The sequence below is a fragment of the Pistacia vera genome, unplaced genomic scaffold (assembly GCF_008641045.1).
Source record: "Pistacia vera cultivar Batoury unplaced genomic scaffold, PisVer_v2 Contig78, whole genome shotgun sequence".
Classification (NCBI taxonomy): domain Eukaryota; kingdom Viridiplantae; phylum Streptophyta; class Magnoliopsida; order Sapindales; family Anacardiaceae; genus Pistacia; species Pistacia vera.
Genome location: NW_022196645.1, coordinates 2,374,276 through 2,397,343, shown reverse-complemented (window position 1 = coordinate 2,397,343; position 23,068 = coordinate 2,374,276). Strand labels below are relative to the sequence as shown.

The 23,068-nt window shown below is 36.0% G+C and overlaps 1 protein-coding gene across 1 annotated transcript; it reads right to left on the bottom strand.

Moving 5' to 3' along the window:
- Position 1: 1 nt before the first annotated feature.
- LOC116116654 (dynamin-related protein 3A-like) lies at positions 2–9,700 on the bottom strand (the record flags this gene model as incomplete). The annotated part of the gene is made up of 20 exons (XM_031402707.1): positions 9,139–9,700; positions 7,540–7,822; positions 7,428–7,456; positions 7,221–7,322; positions 6,323–6,391; positions 6,172–6,231; positions 5,724–5,837; positions 5,348–5,396; positions 5,093–5,202; positions 3,497–3,589; positions 3,251–3,343; positions 3,023–3,160; positions 2,215–2,328; positions 1,994–2,089; positions 1,777–1,819; positions 1,517–1,668; positions 1,250–1,396; positions 671–723; positions 433–532; positions 2–88 (listed from the first exon to the last, which is right to left on the bottom strand). Coding segments are annotated over exons 1-20 (2,292 nt in total), but the record flags the coding sequence as incomplete, so codon positions are not given.
- Positions 9,701–23,068: the final 13,368 nt, after the last annotated feature.

Below are 23,068 nucleotides of genomic sequence, written 5' to 3'. Positions count from 1 at the left end.
AGTCACTCTTTGGCAACCCTGTTGGATCGGCACCCATATTGTATCCCCTCTCAACTGATTCAGCCTCCAATGGCAATTCATCCAGTGTCTATTGGAGAGAAGAAAAATCAATAAACAAGTTGGGAAGTGCCAAAACATTTTCCATCGTAATTTAGGAAAAAATAGTTCCACATAGCTAATCAAAAGCCAGGTTCATTTGGTCATGAAAAAAAAAAAATTGCAAGAAGCAAAAGGAAATTCAATCTTAAATTTATCCTAATTTGTTCAATGTCCTCCAGAAAAATCAAAACACAATCTTAATTCTAACTAGCCAAAGAAAAGCCCCTAAGAACCAGAACTTGAAAAGGAAAGCCAGTTATAGCTGCTGAATATTGACAAGAATCTGTTCTGTTTTCTTGTACTACACAGAAAAAGTAATCAGGAAAAACATACCCGGAAAGCCTGTTGAAGAACCCGGAGTGTTTCTCGAGTGCGCTTTCTCTTCGTTGCTACCTCATCAGGCTCCTGCAACATCTCTTCAAACAGGTTCTCTCTGCATTGGATCATCAGATGCAATGCAATCAATAACTAACAAGGAGGCAAATATCAGACAACTCAATAAGTTGAAAGAAGATAAAGAGAGCAGGGACACGAAGAGACAAAAAAATGAAATGATTTTGATCAAAGTCACCTGTAAAGCTTTTTAATGAAGACATTATGCAACTCGCGTTTTGTATGGTTCACCTGGAGACATAAATCAATGATGGGAAAAGAGATGTCAATATCCATGTAATAAGCTAGGACTCAAGGAAGTTCCAAAACAGAATATCACAGCCAAAAACGCAAAAAGAGAACAAGATCATAATAATCATTATTCACAAGACATAACCACCACATAGATTCATAATAAATGAACAATTAAAGAGCATAAAAGCAGGTAACAGCAGGCTTTGAAGCTAAAATCTATTCATTGTCTTAGAGACCTGAGATTCAATCTTCACTTTACCAATGGGGAAAGTACCAAACTATATGTATCCTAGCCATTGGGCCATAAACGCCTAAAATTATAATGTTTTCATTGGCACATGTTGCTTCTCATATCCACCCAAACTATATAAATGCACAACTACTTTATCTTGAGAAAAGAAGTTTATTTCGGCCACTAGAATTTGGAAGATCCTCATTAAAATTCCATAATACTTCAATAGTTTGTCTCTGGCATTTGACAAAGGAAATGAAAAACAAAACTGGTGAATGAGAGTTGAATTACCAGGAAATGCATAATTGCTTTAGGTACAGAGTCCTCAATATTCTTCCTAACAATGTCATAGTATGATCGCAATAACAATTTTGTCACAGAAATTTCAATAGACTCCTGCTCTGAATGGCTTTCTGAGGGCCTCAACACAGTTGGGGGCTTAAAAATATATCAAACACAGGCTTGTTAGTATGAATTCCAAAAATGTATATATGAATGTATTAACCATAAACACATTCACTAAGTCCAGTTGCTCCTGGACAGATAACCTCAAATTACCTCTCTCAAATGGATCATAGAGAAAGCTTCCTCCATGCTCTGAACGGGTTCACTATATTGCTTGGTTGTTGAGCTCTCTTTAGCAGCAGACATGCGACTATCACTTCCACCAAAAATAGATGAAATTCCCCAACTTGAACCACTTGTGTTTCCTGATAAATTAGTATATTGCTTAGAGCTTAAAATCTAATGTTCTTTGATAGTGCATAAAAATGAGTCGGAACATGTTTAAAGTGAACTATTTCAAGCAACATTATTACCAGAGGATGCAACTTTTTCAACTTCTGCCATAGGCCGGACTACCTGTAAGCAATCCAACAATTAATTAGACAAATATAGAGTGATTGACCATTGACATTTCAAATCTGCTTCTCCAGATCTAAACCAGTAAGAGCAAACAGAAATAAACAAATATTTAGAGGAGAAGGTAGAGGGAAGAAGGATGCTTGATCACAGAGCAAAACCAAATTTCCTGACCTGATCAGCCACAATTCCATTAACTTGTCTTGCAAGAATAGCTCGAGACTTTAAGCTTCTTTCAGATGTTGGCACCTTATCAGACTCCACACCATCCTAATTAACCAAAAGACAAAAGGGGCAAAAAGAGAAAAATTATAAATGAATGATCTGACTGAGCAAGAACTTAGTAGAATATACAATGAAAATAACAAATAACCACTCCGCATAAACAGAATTACCTTTGGCCTCCCTATTGGTAGAGGAATCTTAGTAGACTTAATCTGTTGCAGAGCAACCTCAACAGCCTTACTTCCACCAATAAAATTTGGATGGGAAGTGTTTATATAGTCCATCTGCAAATTTGAGTCGCTTATATTGTAAATCTCTATAAGTCTTTGAAAAGCAAAGATAGATAAGTTTCATGAACAAGTATATCAGACCAGACAAGTGAAAAGTTGCCGATATAGTTGAAATAAAAAATGAATATAAATAACCAAGGAAAGCAGGGAAAAGAACATGTAAACAGACAGCATTACTAAAATGTTTGATCTTGCAACACAACAATTATGTCCAAAAAAAAATTTACAGGGGACTGATGATCATAAAGACAACAATGTTTGAAAAATGGAAACCCCATTTCAGTTACAGATATGATGAACATTGTCACAGAAATGATGAAATCAAGAACGTACATAAGGAAGACGGAGCCCATAAGCACATTAGAGGAAGTTAAATTAAGAATTCAACTTCCATGGTGATTGTGACTCAAGTAAAAAAATCAAGGACGAGCCAACAGTGAAGAACAATCACACATGCGTAACCAAAATAAAATACGTTTCAAGACACAGACAGGATGGTCTACAGTCGACTTACTCTAGTGACATACAATAGCAATGACATAAATTAAGTTCAGTATTTCCTTGGTTTTTTATTGGAAGTGAGAATCACAATGTCCTTACTCAAAATGGAATAAATCATTAACCATCAATATATAAATTTCGGATATAAAAAGCAATGAGACTTCAAGAAATCCTGGCTTTAGAATACCTCCATTTCAATAATGTGTCCAATCATTGTCTCAGAGGGTTCAAGGCCTTCACGCAGAAAGTTCCCTATAACTTCATCCATACGCTTTCTGAGAACAGGAAAGCGTTGCAGTTCATTCACAAGACAGTGATGGCTAATCTGAAAGGAGAATTAGTCTTATTAGGATATTTGCAACTGCAAACAGCAGTTCAGCAAGAACACAAATATAGCATGTAAGCAATGCTCTACCTTTATCAACTCATCATATATGAACCTGGCACACTGAAGGCTTGGATCTAACAAACGAGCAATTTGCCTTCGAACAAGAACTTCAAATGGTACCTATATATACATCAGAACAAAACAATTCAATTACAGGAAAGAATATTCACCGTCCAATCTAAAAGTAATAATTGTATTCTTTTCTTCAGGAAGCCAAAAATAGAACAGGAAGGAACTAATTAAACTTTTAGAAAATGAACCAATAAAACCTACTTCCGGTACAAATAGTGCAGACTTAGGACCAGTTGCATTCTGAATGGCAGTTCGAATGTCGTCATCAGTCAAGTCCTCACATGGATCAACTTCCTGCATTAGTAATTAAACCACATCAGTTCCACAGCTAGTAGAAGTTGGAAAACTGGCAAAACAGACTCTGTACCCACAATTTTTTTAGCGCAGACAAGATAAACCCAACCAAATCTCACTAGACAAAGGAGGCAACAATCCTACACAGCATTTTTTTTCTTTTTGGCGGGGGGGAATTAAAAACTGATGATATATTCTGTATACAAAAGGCAACAGACAACCAAACATATTCTTCAACTTTAATTTTGCAAATAAGGCAGAGCAATTATCACACTAAAACAGAGGAAAATAAAAAGATTCCCTCCAGATCTGTTTCTCTCTTTCTCTACTGAAACCTTGGTACACAGAACGGTTCATGAGTACCTCCCAAAACCGAAGTCCACAAAGCAACCAGGTATGTAGAATGCTTCTCTAGCATGTCATGCTTCCTTTATGACATCCATATTTCAACAGTTCTAAAGTTCTACAGAAGTATTGATATTTAATTTTGAAAAAGGCAGAAGTACAAAAGCTGTGCTACTAATTACAAAAAAAAAAACCTATTCCCAGTAATTTTTACCATCATCAGTTTACTCCTAGACACTAACTGCCTTCACAACCCTAAAATCAACAAACAAATATGTTCAACATATTAGACTACAAACATACCCATACTCCACCCCCTCTCAGTGCTCTTTTAACTTGGACCATATCTTTCTGTTAAGGATCTTGTAAATTGCCATCCAAAGGTCCAAGTACAGCATTAAACCCTTGGCAATAAGCAAGAGAAAATTGTTGTGTATCATTAATTGGTAAATAAACAGTGATCACAATTTTTTTGAATAATTTGATGTCTGCTGGCCAATAGTAAGGGATCAATCTAGCATTGGTTCTTTTGAGACACAACAAGAAAGGTTCTGCAAGATTAGTGCACAAGAAAAATATTCACAATTTACAACCCCACCAGAGACTAGCTTCCAAGTGAAACATTCCCTTCTGCTTCTCTCCTCCTATTTCCCGTTTCTTCCTATCTCACCTACAATGAATCAAAAATCTTCTACAACAATGTTTCTATCCTCAACACCTGCAAAGAATTTTCCTCTAGGTACCGTCAGCATGTAACATAATTCAGGTGCTTGGTTTAAGTATTTTGAATACTAATTCAGCCCTATTCACAAAAATATTGAAATTAGATGAAATTATGTCATGAATAATGCGAGTACAGTAAATGCTTAAGGGGGAATGAAGAAGAGAAATTAACATTAACTCTAAAACCATTTAGAGTAAAAATGGATGTCATGCTTGTTCCCTTTTCCTATCCTACCAGCAACCAAACAAGCCATTAAATCGGTGGAGAAATAGTGACACAAAACAACACTGAAACAAAAATTTCCAAGTTATGAACTAATTTTGCAAAAGAATACATGAAGTTGAGAACCAAATTAATGAACCTCCAACATGGAGTGCCAAACTCAAAATCCGATAAAACAAAAACTGTTCCTGCATGTATGACCATATACACACCTCTAAACTCTTCACAAAGATTGATTGAAATATATAATGAATTCTTGCTCCCCCAGAAAGCTCAGATGTTGACATTTCCTCATTTTTTCCCTCTACCATTGAAGAAAATGCTGTTACCAAAAAAATAGTGAGGTTAAGCACAACACAAATATGGTAAAATATACAAGACAGAAGCACAGTTCAAACATTTATTAAAGAAAGAAAAGAATCCTAGTGAGAAAATCAAATCAAGAAGTAGGCATAAACATACTGTACCTTCGGAGTATTTAGAAAGAATATTTAGGAGAAGAGCTCCCTGACCAGCCTATCACATACAAAAGTTGACAAGCACTAATTAGTATACACATAGTAAACATCAGCCATTAGAAAGGAAGGTCTACACTGTGCAGAAACTGTAACAGAAAATTTATGAATAATCAGACACGAGCTGCAACATCTAGACATTAAAGAACAAATAATGAACCTCAAGCAATGACCACTCAGCACCATACAACAATAAAATTGAAGTTTTTACAGAAGTCCAGATGTAAGAGTTCACTTTTCCTTCTAGGGCGAACTAATGAATTATTAACTGAAAATAGTGAACCAATAGACTCTTGTGAAAAAACTCTTGCAGAAAAATCATAAGTACCTTTGATTCTGTGATTTCTCCATAGCTTGCATGCTCCTTTGCAACAGAAACCAGGGCAGAGCTTATGCGTGACTTTAGCCCTGGAAGTATAGCCTTGATATGTTGTACTAGAATCTGCAAAGAGAATAGAACAAAAAGGTTCAACTAAGTAAGGGATTTGGAGAATATCAACACTGCCTGTGCAGGGGCTATATATGTATCATTCCAATACACAACCAACTCCATCTAGCCAGAAAGTAAGCTTAAGTGAGTTAAAACTTAGATTTAGAGCTAAGAATCGCCTCTATAAAGGACAGATTTCAAAATTATGATCTGCAAGAATTCTAAGAATTTTCCAGATACAAAAGATGGTGAGGGAAATGCGTTAATATAACATATAAGCAAAAATAACCAACTATTTTCATTAACAATTTTGGGATTTTAAAAAAGAGAAAATCAAATGTTATACCTGGTTCAATTTCTTTGCCAACTGAGGAACACCACAACGATCTGCTAGACCATTATATACCTGAGCAATAACATTAAAATGAATGAACAACTAGATCATGGCATCCAACACCAAAGTCATGAATAACAATTAAAAGCTAGTAAAGTCATACCGGTCGACTGCGGAAGAACTTTTCCTCAGCCACTAGTGCATCCTTAATACTTCGGTTGTGAATAATATCCTGTGTTGAGAATATCAATTTACAGTCCATTAAAATCATAGTTTACTAATAAAACAGATAGAAGACACAATTTAAGGGCAATTATTGAAAACTATTGTAAATCAACAGCATAATAATAAAAACAACAGCAAAATAAAAGAATAAAAATTATTACAATATTAGTAGTGGCAGTACCAGTAAAAAAAAATAATAGCACATAAGATAATGCCATTGCCTAAATCATCATTTTGAATGGAATTGTTTAAGGCTGTGTTTGTTTTAATATTTCTACCTTATCCTATTCCTATTCTACCCAAAATACATATTTGTTTCCCTATTCTGAAAATCCAATTTTACTCTATTCAACTATTTAAAACCCCCTAGGTTTGTTAATTTAACTAAACACCCACAACAACAAAAAAAAAAGTTTATAAATTACAAAACACCCCCACTCACCCACATATTCCCAGAAGCCGGTGGCCGGCTATCAGCATTTAATAGGTGGGTGGGGGTGTTTTTGTTAATTTTAAAACTTTTATTGTCGGAGGTGTTTAACTAAATTAACAAATATAGGAGATTAAAAAATAATCTTACCAAACACATTTTCAAATTCAAATCCTATCCTCGTAATAATAACCCAACTCAACTTTTTCAAAAATACTACTCAAAATAATAAAACAAACACACCCTAAACAATCAGAAAATAGATGGATAATAGGTAAATTAATGAATTTACATTTAATCTATAATTGGCCAAAACAAGTCAGCCTGAACTTTGTAAAAGATAAATAAATTAATAGATAAAACAAAATTAGCTAGCACAATGATTCCTATAAGATTATAAAGTTACCTCCTGACTACGATTCACGACGCCTACATAACCAAGTCGGAGGGGAATTACTTTACCAAGCAAAAAATTACGAGCATCAGTACCTCTGTCCATAATATCCAACTGAAGCCACGGGGAAAATATGCAAAACATCATTAGAAAATAAAAAATCCAGCAGATGTCAGTCACATAGCAAATAAAGAAAGAAATTCATGCCAAAATATTCACCTTCGTGATTACTCCTATGGTTCTGTAACCTGGAAACAGAAATATAACTTGTAAGTGCAAAATGAACAAATACGGAATGCCAACCCGCAATGGCTATTGAAAGCAGAGTTACCATCTGGATCAGCAATTCCAGCAATTTGAAGAGCATCTGAGTTTGCTAAATCAGAATTTGCTGGTGTAACAGCTAGAATAAGACAGCTTGGTTGTTTGATGTAAGACATAATCATTGTTCTGATTCGTGCTTCAATATCAGCGGGCTGCTCACCCACGGGAACCTTTGTTATACCAGGCAGATCAACAAGTGTGATATCAAGAACATGAGGAGAAAAAATCTTCAACCGAATTTGCTTGTCTGATACACCTTTGTTTCCTCCTGCTTCCTTGTCTGTTTGAGCCTATAGCCGATACAAATTATTAAAAAGAGAAGAAGAAGATGATTAAAAGAATGGAAAAGCATTAATAATTCTAAAAAAATAAAAATCAACATAAATTAACAAAGGATTGATGCAAGCTTTAGTTATGAAAATATAATTAATAAGAATATACCCTCTTTTATACACTCTTTTAACTCATTTGACTTTTACCATCTGAACTTTCACTCACCATCTTAGCTATATACTTGTGAATTGTATATCAATGCCATCACTATGTTAGAGCCACTAAATGTTCCTGGATATGGGTATTAGAACCACTTTATATTCTAAAAATCATGAAGGAAAGCTTTAGCAATTTTATTGTTGTACAGGTTAAGGGTGAGACTAAGCTGCAAACTTTATTCCTACTTCAGTCTTCTACTGACAATCACCAGATTAACCCCTGTGAAACAATGAAAGTCCTGCCAAAAACTGCTATGTTGTAAATCTCCCCAAAAACATCAATATCTCAACTCACCCCATCTCCTCCAACCAAGTGATTGCCATAAGCAAGTCAAGCTCCAAAAGTAAGTCAGCCCAAGCATCAATAATGTGGAGCATGTAAGCAAACAACATAGAAGCAACGGTAGCAATACCATCGCAAACCCTCACTACTGAGTAAAGATAAGCTTAACCATCATAGGGTTAAATTTAGTTTCTTTGTTCCACCTATCTTGCTTAAAAGCTTAACAACCATAGGGTATTTACATTATTAACATTACCGATAGAAGTAATAAAAATAATATACCGGTAGTTCTGTCTTGCATGTGGCTTAATGTTTATGAAGAAATAATCCAAATACAGGTTCACTAAAAACATAAATATTATTTCTCCTTCAAAATACTAAAATCATTAACATAAACATCCAAATCTGCATAATAAAGGCACTAAAAACAGGAAACCATAAACTTCCGTCAAATCACAAAGCCAATAGACTTCCAAGAAACAGAAGCAAACCCCAAGTAAACTACATTATTGGTTCCAACTATTGAAAGTACTCCCTTAACAGGAGAAGGGCCTCGAAGAGAAGTTGCCACTACGGGATAGAGACTCTTTGGTTGCTCTACCAAAGCCAAATTTCCCATAGATTTGAGATCAGCAGGCGCAAAACTCAGATTGTTGTTTAGCCTACCATTTGTCACTTCATGCCCCCCAAATATTAGCTTCTTAAAATGCAAAAACCATGCTTGGATCCAATAAGGTCTCACATACAACACGGCAGTTAACAATTAATAATAGTCCAACTCTCTGCACACTTTAACTCCTTCACTTAAACATAATGAAGTAATTCAAGTTACCTGAATCTCTCTCCTGATCTCTGAAAAATCATAAAACCTCTTCCCAGGCAAGTGCAAAAACTCGCCGTACTCCTCGTCAGTCTTAATCTGCAGGAGTTGAAGCACGAGCGGACGACGAGTACAAATATCATTCCCACGCGGTAGAAAATCGCGACCGACGAGAGCTTCTAGAACACTGGACTTGCCGCTGCTTTGACTGCCGACCACCGCCACTTGCGGAAGCTCAATCGTGGACTGACTCCCAAGCTGAGCAAAGATATCCTGTAGCTTATTCACTATAGGTATGACGGAGCCTCCTAACGGCACAGCCGCCGGCGTTGATTGCTGTGGAAACGGCGTCGCCGCAGGTTCTTCGGCCATGAGTTGATGGATCAGGAAGCTAGGGTTTTGGAAATTCGAAATTTAGATAGAGAAAGTGTTAGAGAGAGAGAAAATAAGAGATCTTGAATGTGTGATTAAGTTGGTGACGTGGTGTGGTGTGGTGTGGTGTGGTGTGGTGTTGGTGTGAATTTTTTCGAAGAGTGGGGAAGGGAAGGAGAATAGGATGAACGGTGGGTGCTGAGGGTGTCAACCTGCGCACCGTTGATCTTGTGAAGAGAAGAGAAGGGTACGGTGAATGATTTTGAAAATTAAAAAAATTAGTTCAGAACTGTTTAAATATTTTTTTTGTTTTGCTAAGTAATTGTTTAGCTTGCAAGAAGAGTATTGGGAAGTTTACCTATCACCAGTTGCGGAGTTCATTTCTACTGTTAAAAATAGTCAAAAATAAGGTCGAACGATTTACGCATACCCAAGATTTATCGAAACGATAAGTTGGTATCCAAAAGGTTTTGAAACGACAAATAGGAACCTTCCGTCACGTGTTGTTAGTGATTTTTGTTTGTTTATAGTGAAAAGACTAAAATGCCCTTAAAAGTTTCATATTTTAGTTTTTTATAAATTTAAAAATTTTTAAAAAACCCCCTAGGTTTGCTAATTTAACTAAATACCCCATATATAAAAAGTTTGTTAAATGACAAAAACATCCCCACCACCCGCAGTGCCAGATTCCAGCCACCACCACCGGAAACTGGCCGGAAAATTGCGTTATGACACAGACCCGCCGGATATGTGTCGTAACGTGTCGATCTGGCCTTTTCAGGCCAGATCCGTGGCTAATCTGGTCGGAAAGGCCGGAAAATGCCAGATCGACGCGTTACGATACAGATCCGATGGGGTCTGTGTCGTAACATAATTTCTGGCCAAATTTCGACGGTGGTGGCCGAAATCTGGCATGCAGGTCGTGGGGTGTTTTTGTCATTTAACAGACTTTTTATATATGATGGTATTTAGTTAAATTGACAAACCTATGGGGTTTTTTAAAAATTTATAAAAAACTAAAATATCAAACTTTCAAGGGCATTTTAGTCTTTTCACTGTTAACAAACAGAAATCACTAACAGCACATGACGGAAGGTACATGTTTGTTATTTCAAAACTTTTTGGGTACTAACTTGTCGTTACGGCAAATCTTAGGTATGCGTAAATGGTTTGGCCCAAAAACAATTGTCTCCTCAAAGTATACCGAGAACAAATTCATCCAAAATTTTTTTGAAAAGTACTAAATACATCCAATTATTGATGGAGGTTACCTCAATCTAACCATTTATTTAAAAAAAAAAAAAACGTTATAATATATTTTATCTTATTAAATTCTCCCTCCTTTCTCCGTAGTTACTCTCACCAAACTCGAGAAGCTTGGACTACTAATGGTGGTTTAAGAGTACTATGTCACATGCGTCTGATGGCCATATGGGCAATGCAATGGGCTCTAAGAAGATCGAAACCTTCTAAAAATAATGACATGAAACAAAAAGTGAATGAAGAATCTCTATATAGATATCATGTCGGGTTCTGTGAAGTTGCTTGCCTTCTAAAGTAATTAGATAGTAATAGATCTAAAAATTCTTATTATGATGAGCTAAAATAAAATATAATAGTATATAATATTTATATTTTATATTTTTAGTTGAAATTGACATAAAAATAAAAAAAAAATTACATATAAATATTTTAAAAAAAAAATTGAGGGCCCACCCTCAATACACTCTAGATCCACCCCTGGATGATAAAGTGTGTAAGGGTCTTTTACCGTCATTGTTTGATTACACTTGCTAAAAAAAGTTTCTATAATTGATTTAACTTATTACTGCCATCAAATTTTGTGTAAAGTAAGAGATTCATTAGAGAGAAAACATAAATATTGGTGCATACTGTAGTGGGTGTAAGAAAACTATTTTGAAATGCTATGTAAATTATATTATTCTACTGGTGAAACTTAGTTTTCCAATTCTTTTGAGATATTGAATATGACTGTATTATAAAATTTTGGAAAACAGATAGATAAAATCTTTTTAAAATCTTTATAAATTGATTCCAAAATTCATTTCTTTAAATCTATAAAATTTATCAAAAAAGATTATGATTTGATCAATCTATAAAGAGTAATGCTACGGACACCGAAATTTTACACCGAATTTTTGTACCGAAGGACAAGCAACCAGTCAGACGCGACCACGCTGAAATCTTTCGTGAATGAATGCTCGTCCAACATTTATGGACGCCCGCCTATATTTAATGGACTACCGTTCATATTATATGGACGGGTGTTCATTTACTGATGGGCATTTAAAAGACAAATAATGGACACCCGTCCATCTTATATGGACGGGCGTTTAAAAGACAAATAATGGACGCTCGTCCATCTTATATGGACAGGTGTCTATTTACTATGGACGGGCGTCCATATAAGAAGGACACCCATCCAAACAATTTTAAAAAATTTTACATTCAATGGACTAGTGTCCCTTTTAGATGGACGTCTTACTATGGACGGTTGTCCATATAATTTTAGATGAAATATTCATTCCTAAAGCATAAAATTTGTATATGAAATAAAAGAAAAAAAAAAAACTTTGATTTTAAGTATGGACGCCAGTCCATCAAATAAGGATGGTCGTCCATATACAATGGATGGCCATCCAAATGAGTGGACTAGCGTCCACTCTCAAATAATTTTTTTTTTTTAATTTCAATTTTTTTTAATTTATAAACAAAATGCAAAGCAAGAGAGAAATGAAACCTGTTTTAGGAGGCCTAAATTTTTAAACATTCTAATTGAAAATTTTATAGAAGATTTTTTATTAAGCAAAAGATGGATGCCTGTCCTCTTAAGAGGACGGGCGTCCATAAACAATTTAGGCCATTTTTTTTTAGTTTAAAGTATGAACGTTCATTTGTGAAATATTTGCTAATGTGATATGTGGCTCGTCTGATTCATTTGATACGTCGTTCGGTGTAAAAATTCGATGCAAAGTGTCGATGTCCATAGCATTTTTCATCTATAAATGGGTTGGCTTGTATTACATTTTGGTTAACTAGAACTTCTTTCATTCTAGCTTAGGTATGAAACAACTCAAACTTGATGCCCTAAGACTCATGTGTCAACACATTCCCATAGGTAGATACATTAAAATCCACCAAAGCATTTGATATCGACGATGCCTTTTTTAATATTGGCATCTTACGAATGACGTGGTAATCATGTAATATCATAGATGCTTTTTTTGGTTATGTATAATAGATAGTAGAGTGAGAAGACGCTCAAAACTAAAATTCCATCTTCCATGGCATGATTTTCCTGTCAATGATTTGGACTCCTTGACTTTGATATTTGGAAGAGTGAAAGACTGGTCTTTGGAAGAGTAAGCAAAAACTCGAGCATGCTTCCGAAAATGTTTTGGAAAGAAAATAACAAACCTCTGTTTATGGTGTCTCTTTGATTTTATCACTATTTTTTATGGTCTTCGGAGTGCTTTTTGTAATATTTCTATGGCATCTCAATCTCTCTAGCCTATTACACTTCCTCTCAAACTCAAAGATTGAGTACTTGTGACACAGAAAAAGGAAAAGAAAATAACATATCACCCATCAACAAGTTAAGCTAAACTAACCCTAAACTTCAATTTCTCATCTCTTATTAATTAGCTTTTCTTGGGAACAATAAATAAGAGCAATAATGATTTCTATGCTTTTGTAATTTGGTTCAATATTTCATTGTGCCTGGTAGAGTTGGAGACTTCAAAGCCATGTCTAATTATGCTCCGGTTTAGAAACACTAAGCAAAGCAAACAGATACAAGACTTTCTGATGTTTTGTACCTTTGACTTAATGAATGAAAAAAACCTAGAGGAACTCACTCTTCCTGTAACATTGCTTCCATGGTGAAGGGCAATGTTATTTCAACTCAAGCTATAAATGGGACTATTCTTCAAGGGATTACCCAAAAAAAGCATCATCGAAATTTAAAAAAAAAAAAAAAGTTACAAGTACAGTTAACATGACTATTCTCCAATCGTTCTTGTTCATGCACAAGTATACTATTAATCAAAATGATTCCTATTGTAAAAGAAAGCATTAAATTCTTGGAGAAGAATCTCAAGATTCTAATTTTAAAGTAATGCATCATGTAAATGACATGCAATACTACATAAGATGATAATTTTCTGGATACAAATTGAATAGTATGGTATTAATTTCAAATTAGCTTTGCGATCTCCGATCTGAAGTTATCCCAAGAGGCATCAATGCTAGGGGTGAGCATGAGTAGCGAATAGAACTGAAACCGATTGGTAGAACTGGAAGTAGAACCTACCCAAAACTGACCTTCATAGGGTCGGTTCCAGTTCCAATTTTTTGGAATTGACACTGTACAGGTCTGGTTTCAATTCCTGCATGTGCAAGAACTGGAACCGGACCCAAAACTTGGAATGAGAACTTAGGTCGGGTACTTGGGATGGAACCTGTTATGGAACCGAGACTGGAACAGAATATTAGTAAAGAATGTTGGCTCTATATAATTTTGCATATCAAAAAACAAAAATCCAAAAAAGAAAGAAGATACACTTAGGTGACATGACGAAGTGGGTGGAAGCCCCCACTTGGTCAGTAGACTATATATATAAGATATTATAATGTTAAAGTTTTGAGGGCACATGATTAAGATTTAAGAGAATCAAAATAGATTAAATTCATTAAATATTTGATTAACTAAGTGTATAATTAGAGTTAGGATCAAAGTAAGATTGTTTTAATGTTATTAAAAGAATTATTTTTAAATAAAATAGTATATTTGATTAAATAATATTTCAATTATCAAGTTCTAAGCATATCTATAGTAAATTAGTAATTGTTGGAGGGTAAAAACATGTAGAATGAGAACCTGACACGTGTCCTTCAAAGTGGGTCATCATCTAGAAGAAAAACTTCTAAGGGATGGAAACAAGCCACTCTCCCAGAGATAGGTGCCCACTTGCATGAAGAAAACTTCACCAATAAGAATGCAAGTTGATTCCCTTTCTACGTGTCCCGCTTGCATGAGGATTACTTCATCCACCAGGTTAACAGTGTGGCGCCACATGCCCCATTGCGTGTGAATTACTTCACACCCAATATTACCTCCAGAACACTATAAATAGGGGATTCTCGTCCTACACAAAGGAGATATCAACATCTTTTTACTACAAAAAGTACTATAGTGCTAGTCTCTAATAGCAAAAGTTCTCCTTGTAATCACATTAATAAAATAACAGTGGACGTAGGAATTGCTTATTGCTTTCAAACCACTTTAAAAATTGTTTTGGTCTATTTATTTACTTATACGCATTTACCGCTTTATATTTCATTTGCTCCACACATAAAGCTCACTGAACACAATGGTTCAACATCGTACTTGCTATTTCACTGTCTTTCATAGACCTTGTGCACAAACTTTCTAAAGGCTTGCGTACATCTAGTTGGTGCGAAAAACCGCACCAAGATTTTGGCGCTAGAATGAGGGCCTCCACAAAAGTTGTCTCTGTTCACTAGGAACAACATCGTACACCTGTAACCTATCCACCGACATGCGTTATACCAGAGCTAGCTCCAAAGCCCCTTTGAATCAGGAAGGAGAAAGAATAGAAAACCATCTACATCCTATACCCGAAGAGAACCAGCCTCCCAAGCTTGAGAATAGGGCTGGGAATCCCCAAATGATGGACGTGTTGGGGACGTTGGCCATAGCGCTCCAAACCCTAGATGCCACAACAAATGTCCCGGAGGCAGAAGGGGAGCACAACCAATGTGGTGCCCCATAGAGATGTATCTTATGGGGTCAGTTGCCATGGTCGTTTCATACAACATCCATGATGTCCCGACATGTCCCAAAGAATCGTCAAAAATCACCGGCGACAAGCAAACAACCGTGTGATACATTAAGAACCAATCCCCGATCACACCATTCCACCTTGGGGGTTGATTTAACCTTGTGACAGGTGACAACGAGGTGCAGGTAGTAACCCACTGCCAAAGATTCCCCATGACCAACATATCAGCAATGACACCTAGCAGGAGACTCCCTAGAGTGATTATCCATGTTTGATAGATTGTTGGGAGAGGGGAAGACGTCGTCAAAGCCTACTAGGTAATTACCCCCGTCACCAAGAAGCGACCTCCAAAAATCGCAGACAATAGACAGAGGTCGTAAAAAGTAGTTTCCCAGTTGGGCAATAACTAGAAGATTTGTAGCGAACTCTAGATGAGCTCCATGCAAGGCAGGAAGAAAGGACTGTTGGGCATGAGAGGTACTCGTTTTCCCCCGAGATCTTTTATGAGCCATTGCCCCCCAGATTCAAGATGTATGATGTCAAGATCTTCAATGGTCATGGCGACCCCAAAACCACCTCGATGGATTACGGAATTGCATTAAGTCTTCGATTTGGACAAATGTCGCTATCTATCGGTGTGGGAGCAAAAAGATGGATTAGATTGCTACCCATAAGGTCGATCATGTCGTGGCAACAACTAAGTGCACAATTTCTTAAGCACTTCTAGGTGAACCGAAAGTTTTCCATGCCTCTAAGTTAGCTTAGCAACATTCATCAAGACAAAGAACAAACTTTGAAATCCTATCTAGAGTAGTTTAATCGCGAGTTGAGTCGGGTGGCAAATGCATGTGAAGAGTCAATACGAACTCTGATCATTGCAGGAGTTCATCCCCAAACAGAATTGTGGAAAGATTTACAAGCTGAAGACCATGTATCTTTAGCTCAATTCTACCAAATGGCGAAAAAATACCTCAAGATTGAGAACTCCATCGCTGCATTACAAGGTTGCGTTCCCAACATTACAACCAAGATTTGCGTTCGAATTAGCAACCATTGTGAGGAAAGAAAGAGGATGTTGTCTCAAAAAACGTGAGGACAATCAGAGAGAAGTACACAAAAAGCCTCGGGTAGATTTTCCTCTACTCCCTCAGCCATGTTATATACCCTTAGCCGCTCCAGTAGAAGAAATATTTGCGGTCACAAATAAAGCAGGGCTGCTACCAAAGCCTGTAGAGATAAAGACGCCTTAAGAGAGGCGTAATCCTAAGAAGTACTATCGGTATCATCAAGATATCAAACATACCACTGAAGAATGCTTTGCATTGAAGAACGCGATTAAAGACCTTTTCCGTAACGGCCATTTGAAAGAGTACGTGAAAAACCGAGCTAGTCAAAGGCAAATCATAAAAATAAACAACAAACCAACGTGTCACGACCAGAGGCTCCAGAAGAAGATAGTGTCATACATGTCATCTTCGATGAACCCCATATAAAAGGTAACTCACATCGCTCCTTAAACCTCTATGCGCAGGAAGCAAGATCGGATCCTTACATAAATGTGAATAGCCTTAAGCTGCAACCTGCCAAATGTTAGTGAGCTGATGCTAAACCCATTATCTTCACGGAAGAAGATGTGAGGTGGGTCCACCACCCTCATGACGATGCCCTGGTCATAACAGCTTGCATGGGGAATCACAAAGTCCATTGGATGCTTGTGGACAATAAGAGTGCCGTAAACATTCTATATTATCCTGCCTTTAAACAAATGGGCTTAAAAAGATAGTGCCTTGAAGCTGGTAGTGACCTCACTCTATGGGTTCACCGAGGATCATATAATTCCCCGTGGCCTAATCTCGTTCCCCGTCACACTACGGGGGGAGGATCAAGCGACAAAGATGGCCACTTTCCTCATGGTGGACTACTCATCTGCATTCAATATAATAGTAGGGCGACCATTGTTATGGTGCTTGAAGGTCGTGACCTTGATAAACCACCAGACAATCAAATTCCCTACACCTCGAGGGGTAGGGTATGTTAAAGGCTCCCAACAAGATTCGTAAGAATTCTAAAATGAAAGGATTAATAGGCTTATCCTAGAGGATGTACATAGAAAAGATACTGAAATGCTTCGGCATGCAAGACTCCAAAAGGGGATTTTTTCCTTACAGTCACATACTTCATCTTTCGAAAGATATGAGTCCAAAGGCTGATCAAGAGAGCAAGTGGATGCGTGAGATACCCTATGCTTCAGCCATAGGTAGTCTCATGTATGCTACGCTATGTACTAAGCCTGATATTGCATATGCTATAAGTGTTACAAGCAGATATCAGTCCGACCTAGAGGAGAAGCATTAGTCAGCTGTTAAAACGATCTTTAAGTACTTAAGAAGAACTAAGGATCTAGTACTAAGTTATCGAGGCTCAGTATTGAAGATTCAAGGATACTCTGATTCTAATTTTCAATCAAACGTGGATAATAGAAAGTCTACATCTAAGTTCATTTTCACATGTAATGGAGGAGCAGTCAGTTGGAAGAGTTCCAAACATTCGATTACTGCCGAATCCCCGACAGAAGCTGAATACATTACCGCTTCAGAAGCAGTAAAAGAAGTTGTCCAGATGCAAAGTTCATGACTGAACTTGGTGTGATTCCAAACATTGTTTATCTGTTAACCTTGTACTGGACAATACTGGTGCTATTGCATAAGTAAAGGAACTAAGGGTGCACCAGAAGTCAAAACATATTTAGCTTAAATATAACATTTTGAGAGAATTCCTTGGAGTTGGAGAAATTTTTGTACAGAAAACACCTTCAGCGAAAAATGTAGCTGATCCACTTACCAAAGTGATGACATAGAAGCAATTGGACTATCATCTTAAGAAGATGGGTATTAGATACCACAACGATTGACTCTAGTGCAAGTGGGAGTTTTGTTAGTGTATGCCCTAGGAACCAACCGTGTTGTCGGTTCTAGGACATTATATCTTGTAAATATTTTATTAATAAAAGAAAGTGTTCTTTTTACACATGTTAATTTACAAATTCATTTATATTATATATATTGAATGTGAAATGTCCGAATGATGTGGATCCTCAAAAGATCAAATCATCAAAGCATTCCCTACATAAGTAATGTTAATTAGGCAATAACATTGCATAGTAGGCTTGCTGAATGTCTATATTGACTATCATGTGATGGTATTAGTGTGGGTGATTATAAGAGTTATGTCGCTAGGGCATTACCATGGATAAACGGTTAGTGAACTGTTTATCGAATATGACCAATTATGATGAATCACATGGACATTTAGAATGTGGTCAATGATACATCGTAGGGTCGTACCAGTGTACCACTGATCCTTAGACTTGAGATATCATTGTTGGATTCAACATATGATGCATATGGTTCATATGGTGTATAAGCACGTATACTTGGCAAAATGGGTGAGTGGGTCGAGTTCGGGTTGAGTCGTCACGGGTATGGGCCCAATACGGGTCGAGATATACGAGTCCAAAATATTGGGCCCATACCCTACCCTATACGGGTATGGGTGGACCCGCGGGTGTCCGTTTTTCTCTCTCCAAGTTTTAATTTTTACATTTTCACCCCAATAGTTTTCAATTATGACAGTTATGCCCCTAAAATTCCTGCAATTTTAATTTTTTACATTTACACCACCAAAATCAACTACTCTAAATATAATTTAATTTAGAATATAAACAAATAGGAACCAAAATAAACAAATAACACATAAACAAATACAATAAGTCAATAACATATAATACATAACTATAAATACCAACCAAAATAAACAAATATATAATCACTAATAGTAATACACATAAACAAACACAGCAAGTCATAATATATAATACAAAACTACAAATACCAACCAAAATAAACAAATACATAATCATTAATACACATAATCAAACACAATAAGTCAATAAGTCAATAACGTAAAATACAAAACTACAAATACCAATTAAAATAAACAAATACATAATCAAATGTTCAACAAAAAACATTCTTGGGCAGCAGATGTTCATCCCACAGTGGGGGGGATAAAGTCTCTTGATTCCACAATCCCAGGATTAGTTAATGGCACATCAAGATCATCATCTGAATCATCATTCACATCATCATCTACAAAACAATGATCAACTACAAATATCAATAAATGTAAATAAAAAATATATGAAATATTATGTTAACATGTTACTTGAAAACTCATATCCATATCTTTCACTTCAACTCAATCACAGTATCTTTCACTAGCCTCAATAGATTTTCTCTACTTATTTTTCTCTCTGTTTCATCAAAGCCAACTTAAGCTAAGATTCCCAAAAATCTAAAACCTTCAGTCTTAGAACTGCGATAACAAACTTAACTTGATCAACTATCTTCACATAAAACAAAACTCGAAAAGCCACTAATGTTCACAAAACTCGAAAAGCCACTAATGTTCACAAAATCACTTCCCATGTTCTTCTATACAAGTCTTTTCCATCAACAAAACTTCATCAAAGTAAAACATAAAGCAAAACTAGTAACACCTAACATAAAAAGCTATCTCAAAATCAAAACCCCGCGTCATAAAATTCACACAAACATTTTCACAAACACCAAACACGCATATAACATTACAAGCCACAGACTTAAAAAATTAAATATAAAAAAAAACACGCACACTTTACCTTGTTGTTTTAATATGTATTAGATTAAATAATGCCTTGTTGTCATGTTAACATAAAATCTCTAACTTGATTGAAAAAAGAAACTTGTTTATAGGGCTATTATTTTACAAGCAAAATTGTTAAAATAATTGAGGAGGATATCTGATGAATGAATCCCAAATCATTACTACTTTTAAGTCAAATTATCAAAGCTTAAAAGGGGTTTATATACTTTACACTTGATACAATCTTTGTTAAAAACTCACCGATCTGCAATGGTGGAGGTGTGAGAGAGGAGATGTTGATGGCGACAATGACGATGTGAGACAGTGAGAGAGGTGAGTTGTGACGGTGAGAGAGAGGAGATGGCGAGTTGCGACGGTGAGAGAGAGGAGATCAGAGATGGCAACGGTGGGAACTAGGATGAGAATGAGATGAGAGTTGAAAGTCGAACTGATTTAGGGATTTCAAATCCCTTTTTTTTTTTTAAACAATAAATGGGTACCCGCGGGCACCCACGGGTTTACCCGTATAACTCGTTGATAATACGGGTCGGGCTGGGTACGAGTCCAAAAAAATGGGTCCAATACATTAGACTCGTACCCTATATTTTTTACCTAGGTACGGGTCAACCCGCGAGTCTAGACCCGTTTTGTTAGGTCTATAAGCACGAGACTAGTCATGTCTTATGTAACAAGCCGGTTTGGTCATATATTATTTATGTGCAAGGACAAGTGTTGGTCAAGATGGGATCCGTGGACTCGAAATAGTTTGATCTCGAGTTCTTAGATGAATGTCAATAAACATTAAAAAAAGGAAATCTCTGGCCAGAATATAAAGTCAGATGAAAAGTAGTTTCGTGTTAACGAGTTCCATTGTATTGATTGACAATTCGATTAAAGACTAAGTTAAGGGTTTTGACATACCATGAACGATTCTAATCGGGATTAGACGATGAAGGGATTTTACTCCACGGTACATATGATCGGAATAGGTTCATCGAAGTTTATACTTCATTTTGGTTTAGGGGTTATAAAATATTGCTAGACGTCTACCATAATTGGTGGGAGTTTCAATCATAAGGAGTTATAACGAAACATATCGAAATTTGATATTGGGCCCATGGCTAGATCACAATGAACCAAAATGGTCACACATAAAACCAAGCTCAAGGAGAGAGAGTAATACATATCATTAATCGGATTAATGATGTTCGGACATAAAAGGTTGCATCCGTGTTAATGTATTGGTGAGAAAAGATTATCCATAGATAGCTAGCACTAACCAAGGGTAATAAAGATATATTAAATATTATTATTGAATTGGATTCAATAATGAGGGAAAAAGTGCATTGGTTTTATTCTAAAGGGTTAGAATATTTAATGGAATTAAAATTTGGTTTAATTGTGAATTAACCATGAAACCAAGGACTTGACAATAATGTTTATTCTCAAGTTATTTTAAATTGCTTGAGGCTTTCCCAAAACAATTTAAAAATTGCACTTTGTGCCCATGGTATATAAATAAAGTGTTATACCATTTTTTGATAATAAAAAAACAAAAATCACTTTCACAAACTCCTTCACTCATATTCGGCTCTCTCTTCCTTGACTTGTGTGGATCACATTTTGAGTTTCTTCATTCTCAATTGAAGAATAAAGTCTCCAAGAATCAAGATCCAAGTGTTCAAAACCTAAGGAGTAGGTAATATTCCACCATTTTTTCTTGCCATATTTAGCTTATGAAATATGTTTGTGTTCTACCTTGCATCCATCATTTTCATACCATTTCCATGCTCAAAAAGCATGAATCTGAACACTTTTTATTTTAGATAAAAACCATAGGTGGGTCTCATCATAAGTGTCCCACTTGAGGTGTTTAACATCTCCCACTCACACATGATTGGACTTTCTCCCTCCATGCTTATACAAGATTCATACTTTAGTAAATATGCCATGTGACTGTGCATACTTCAAGAGCACCTTAGCTATATATTTGTTAGGAATATACAACTTCTTGAATAATAAAACTTGAGTGTATATTGTATGCGGCACCCTATGTTAGTGAACAACCCAGTTACGCAGTGGAAAACAAAAACATAAACTACATGGATCGTTCTTTAGAACCAAGATCCGGGTACAAAAATCATAGTTTATACAATATATATATTAAATCTGCAGAAAAATCTTTTTAAGGTTTAAGGAATCATACGCACGCTTGGAGGCTCCTCCAACTTTGTCTTTGAACGTTTTGCTACCGACCCAAGTGTAGGATCGAACCGACGTAGTCCACCCGAAGACAATCACAAAGAACTAAGGAGGGATTTGCTAGATCCTCCTTAGCCTTAAGAATCAAAGAAGAAATGAAGAGAAATTGATTTTAGGCAAAAATCAATTCTGGTGTGAGAGAGTGAAATAAGGGGCTGTGTGTTTTCCTTTTCAATGAAAATGAGTGTAATGAAAAACTATTCCATTTTACAAAGAAACCTTTTATTTTATAGTGATGTTTTTAATTGCCCTATTCCTATATGGAATAGGCTTGGGCTCCAACCCAAACACCCCATGTTTCCAAACACTCCCAATTACATATTTATTTTAATTCATCATTATCTTTAATTAAAATCAATTAATATATATTTAATATATATATTAACATTTAACAATAATGATAATTTATTTAAATATATGCTAACACATATTTAAATGTAATTTCACTTATTTAATTTTTCTAACAAATTAAATAAAAGGCTACGACCTCAGCAAATTTAATTGCATTGTGAAATTACCAAAATACCCTTTCACCTAAAAAGACGAAAACACATTTCTTTCTTCCTAAGTCTTAAATTATCTTCTATGTGTGTGACCCATAGGCTCCTCATCATACCGGTAGTGTATAGTATCGCGATTAACACCAATTAATTGTCTCACTAATGCACATACCAAGATTGGCCCTTAGCAAGGCATCATGGCCACCTGATAGATTCGGATTCAGCAAAGTAGCTACCTGTCAATGATATAGTTACCGTACAATTCGATACTTTTATCATACGTTATCTCGACGAGACGAA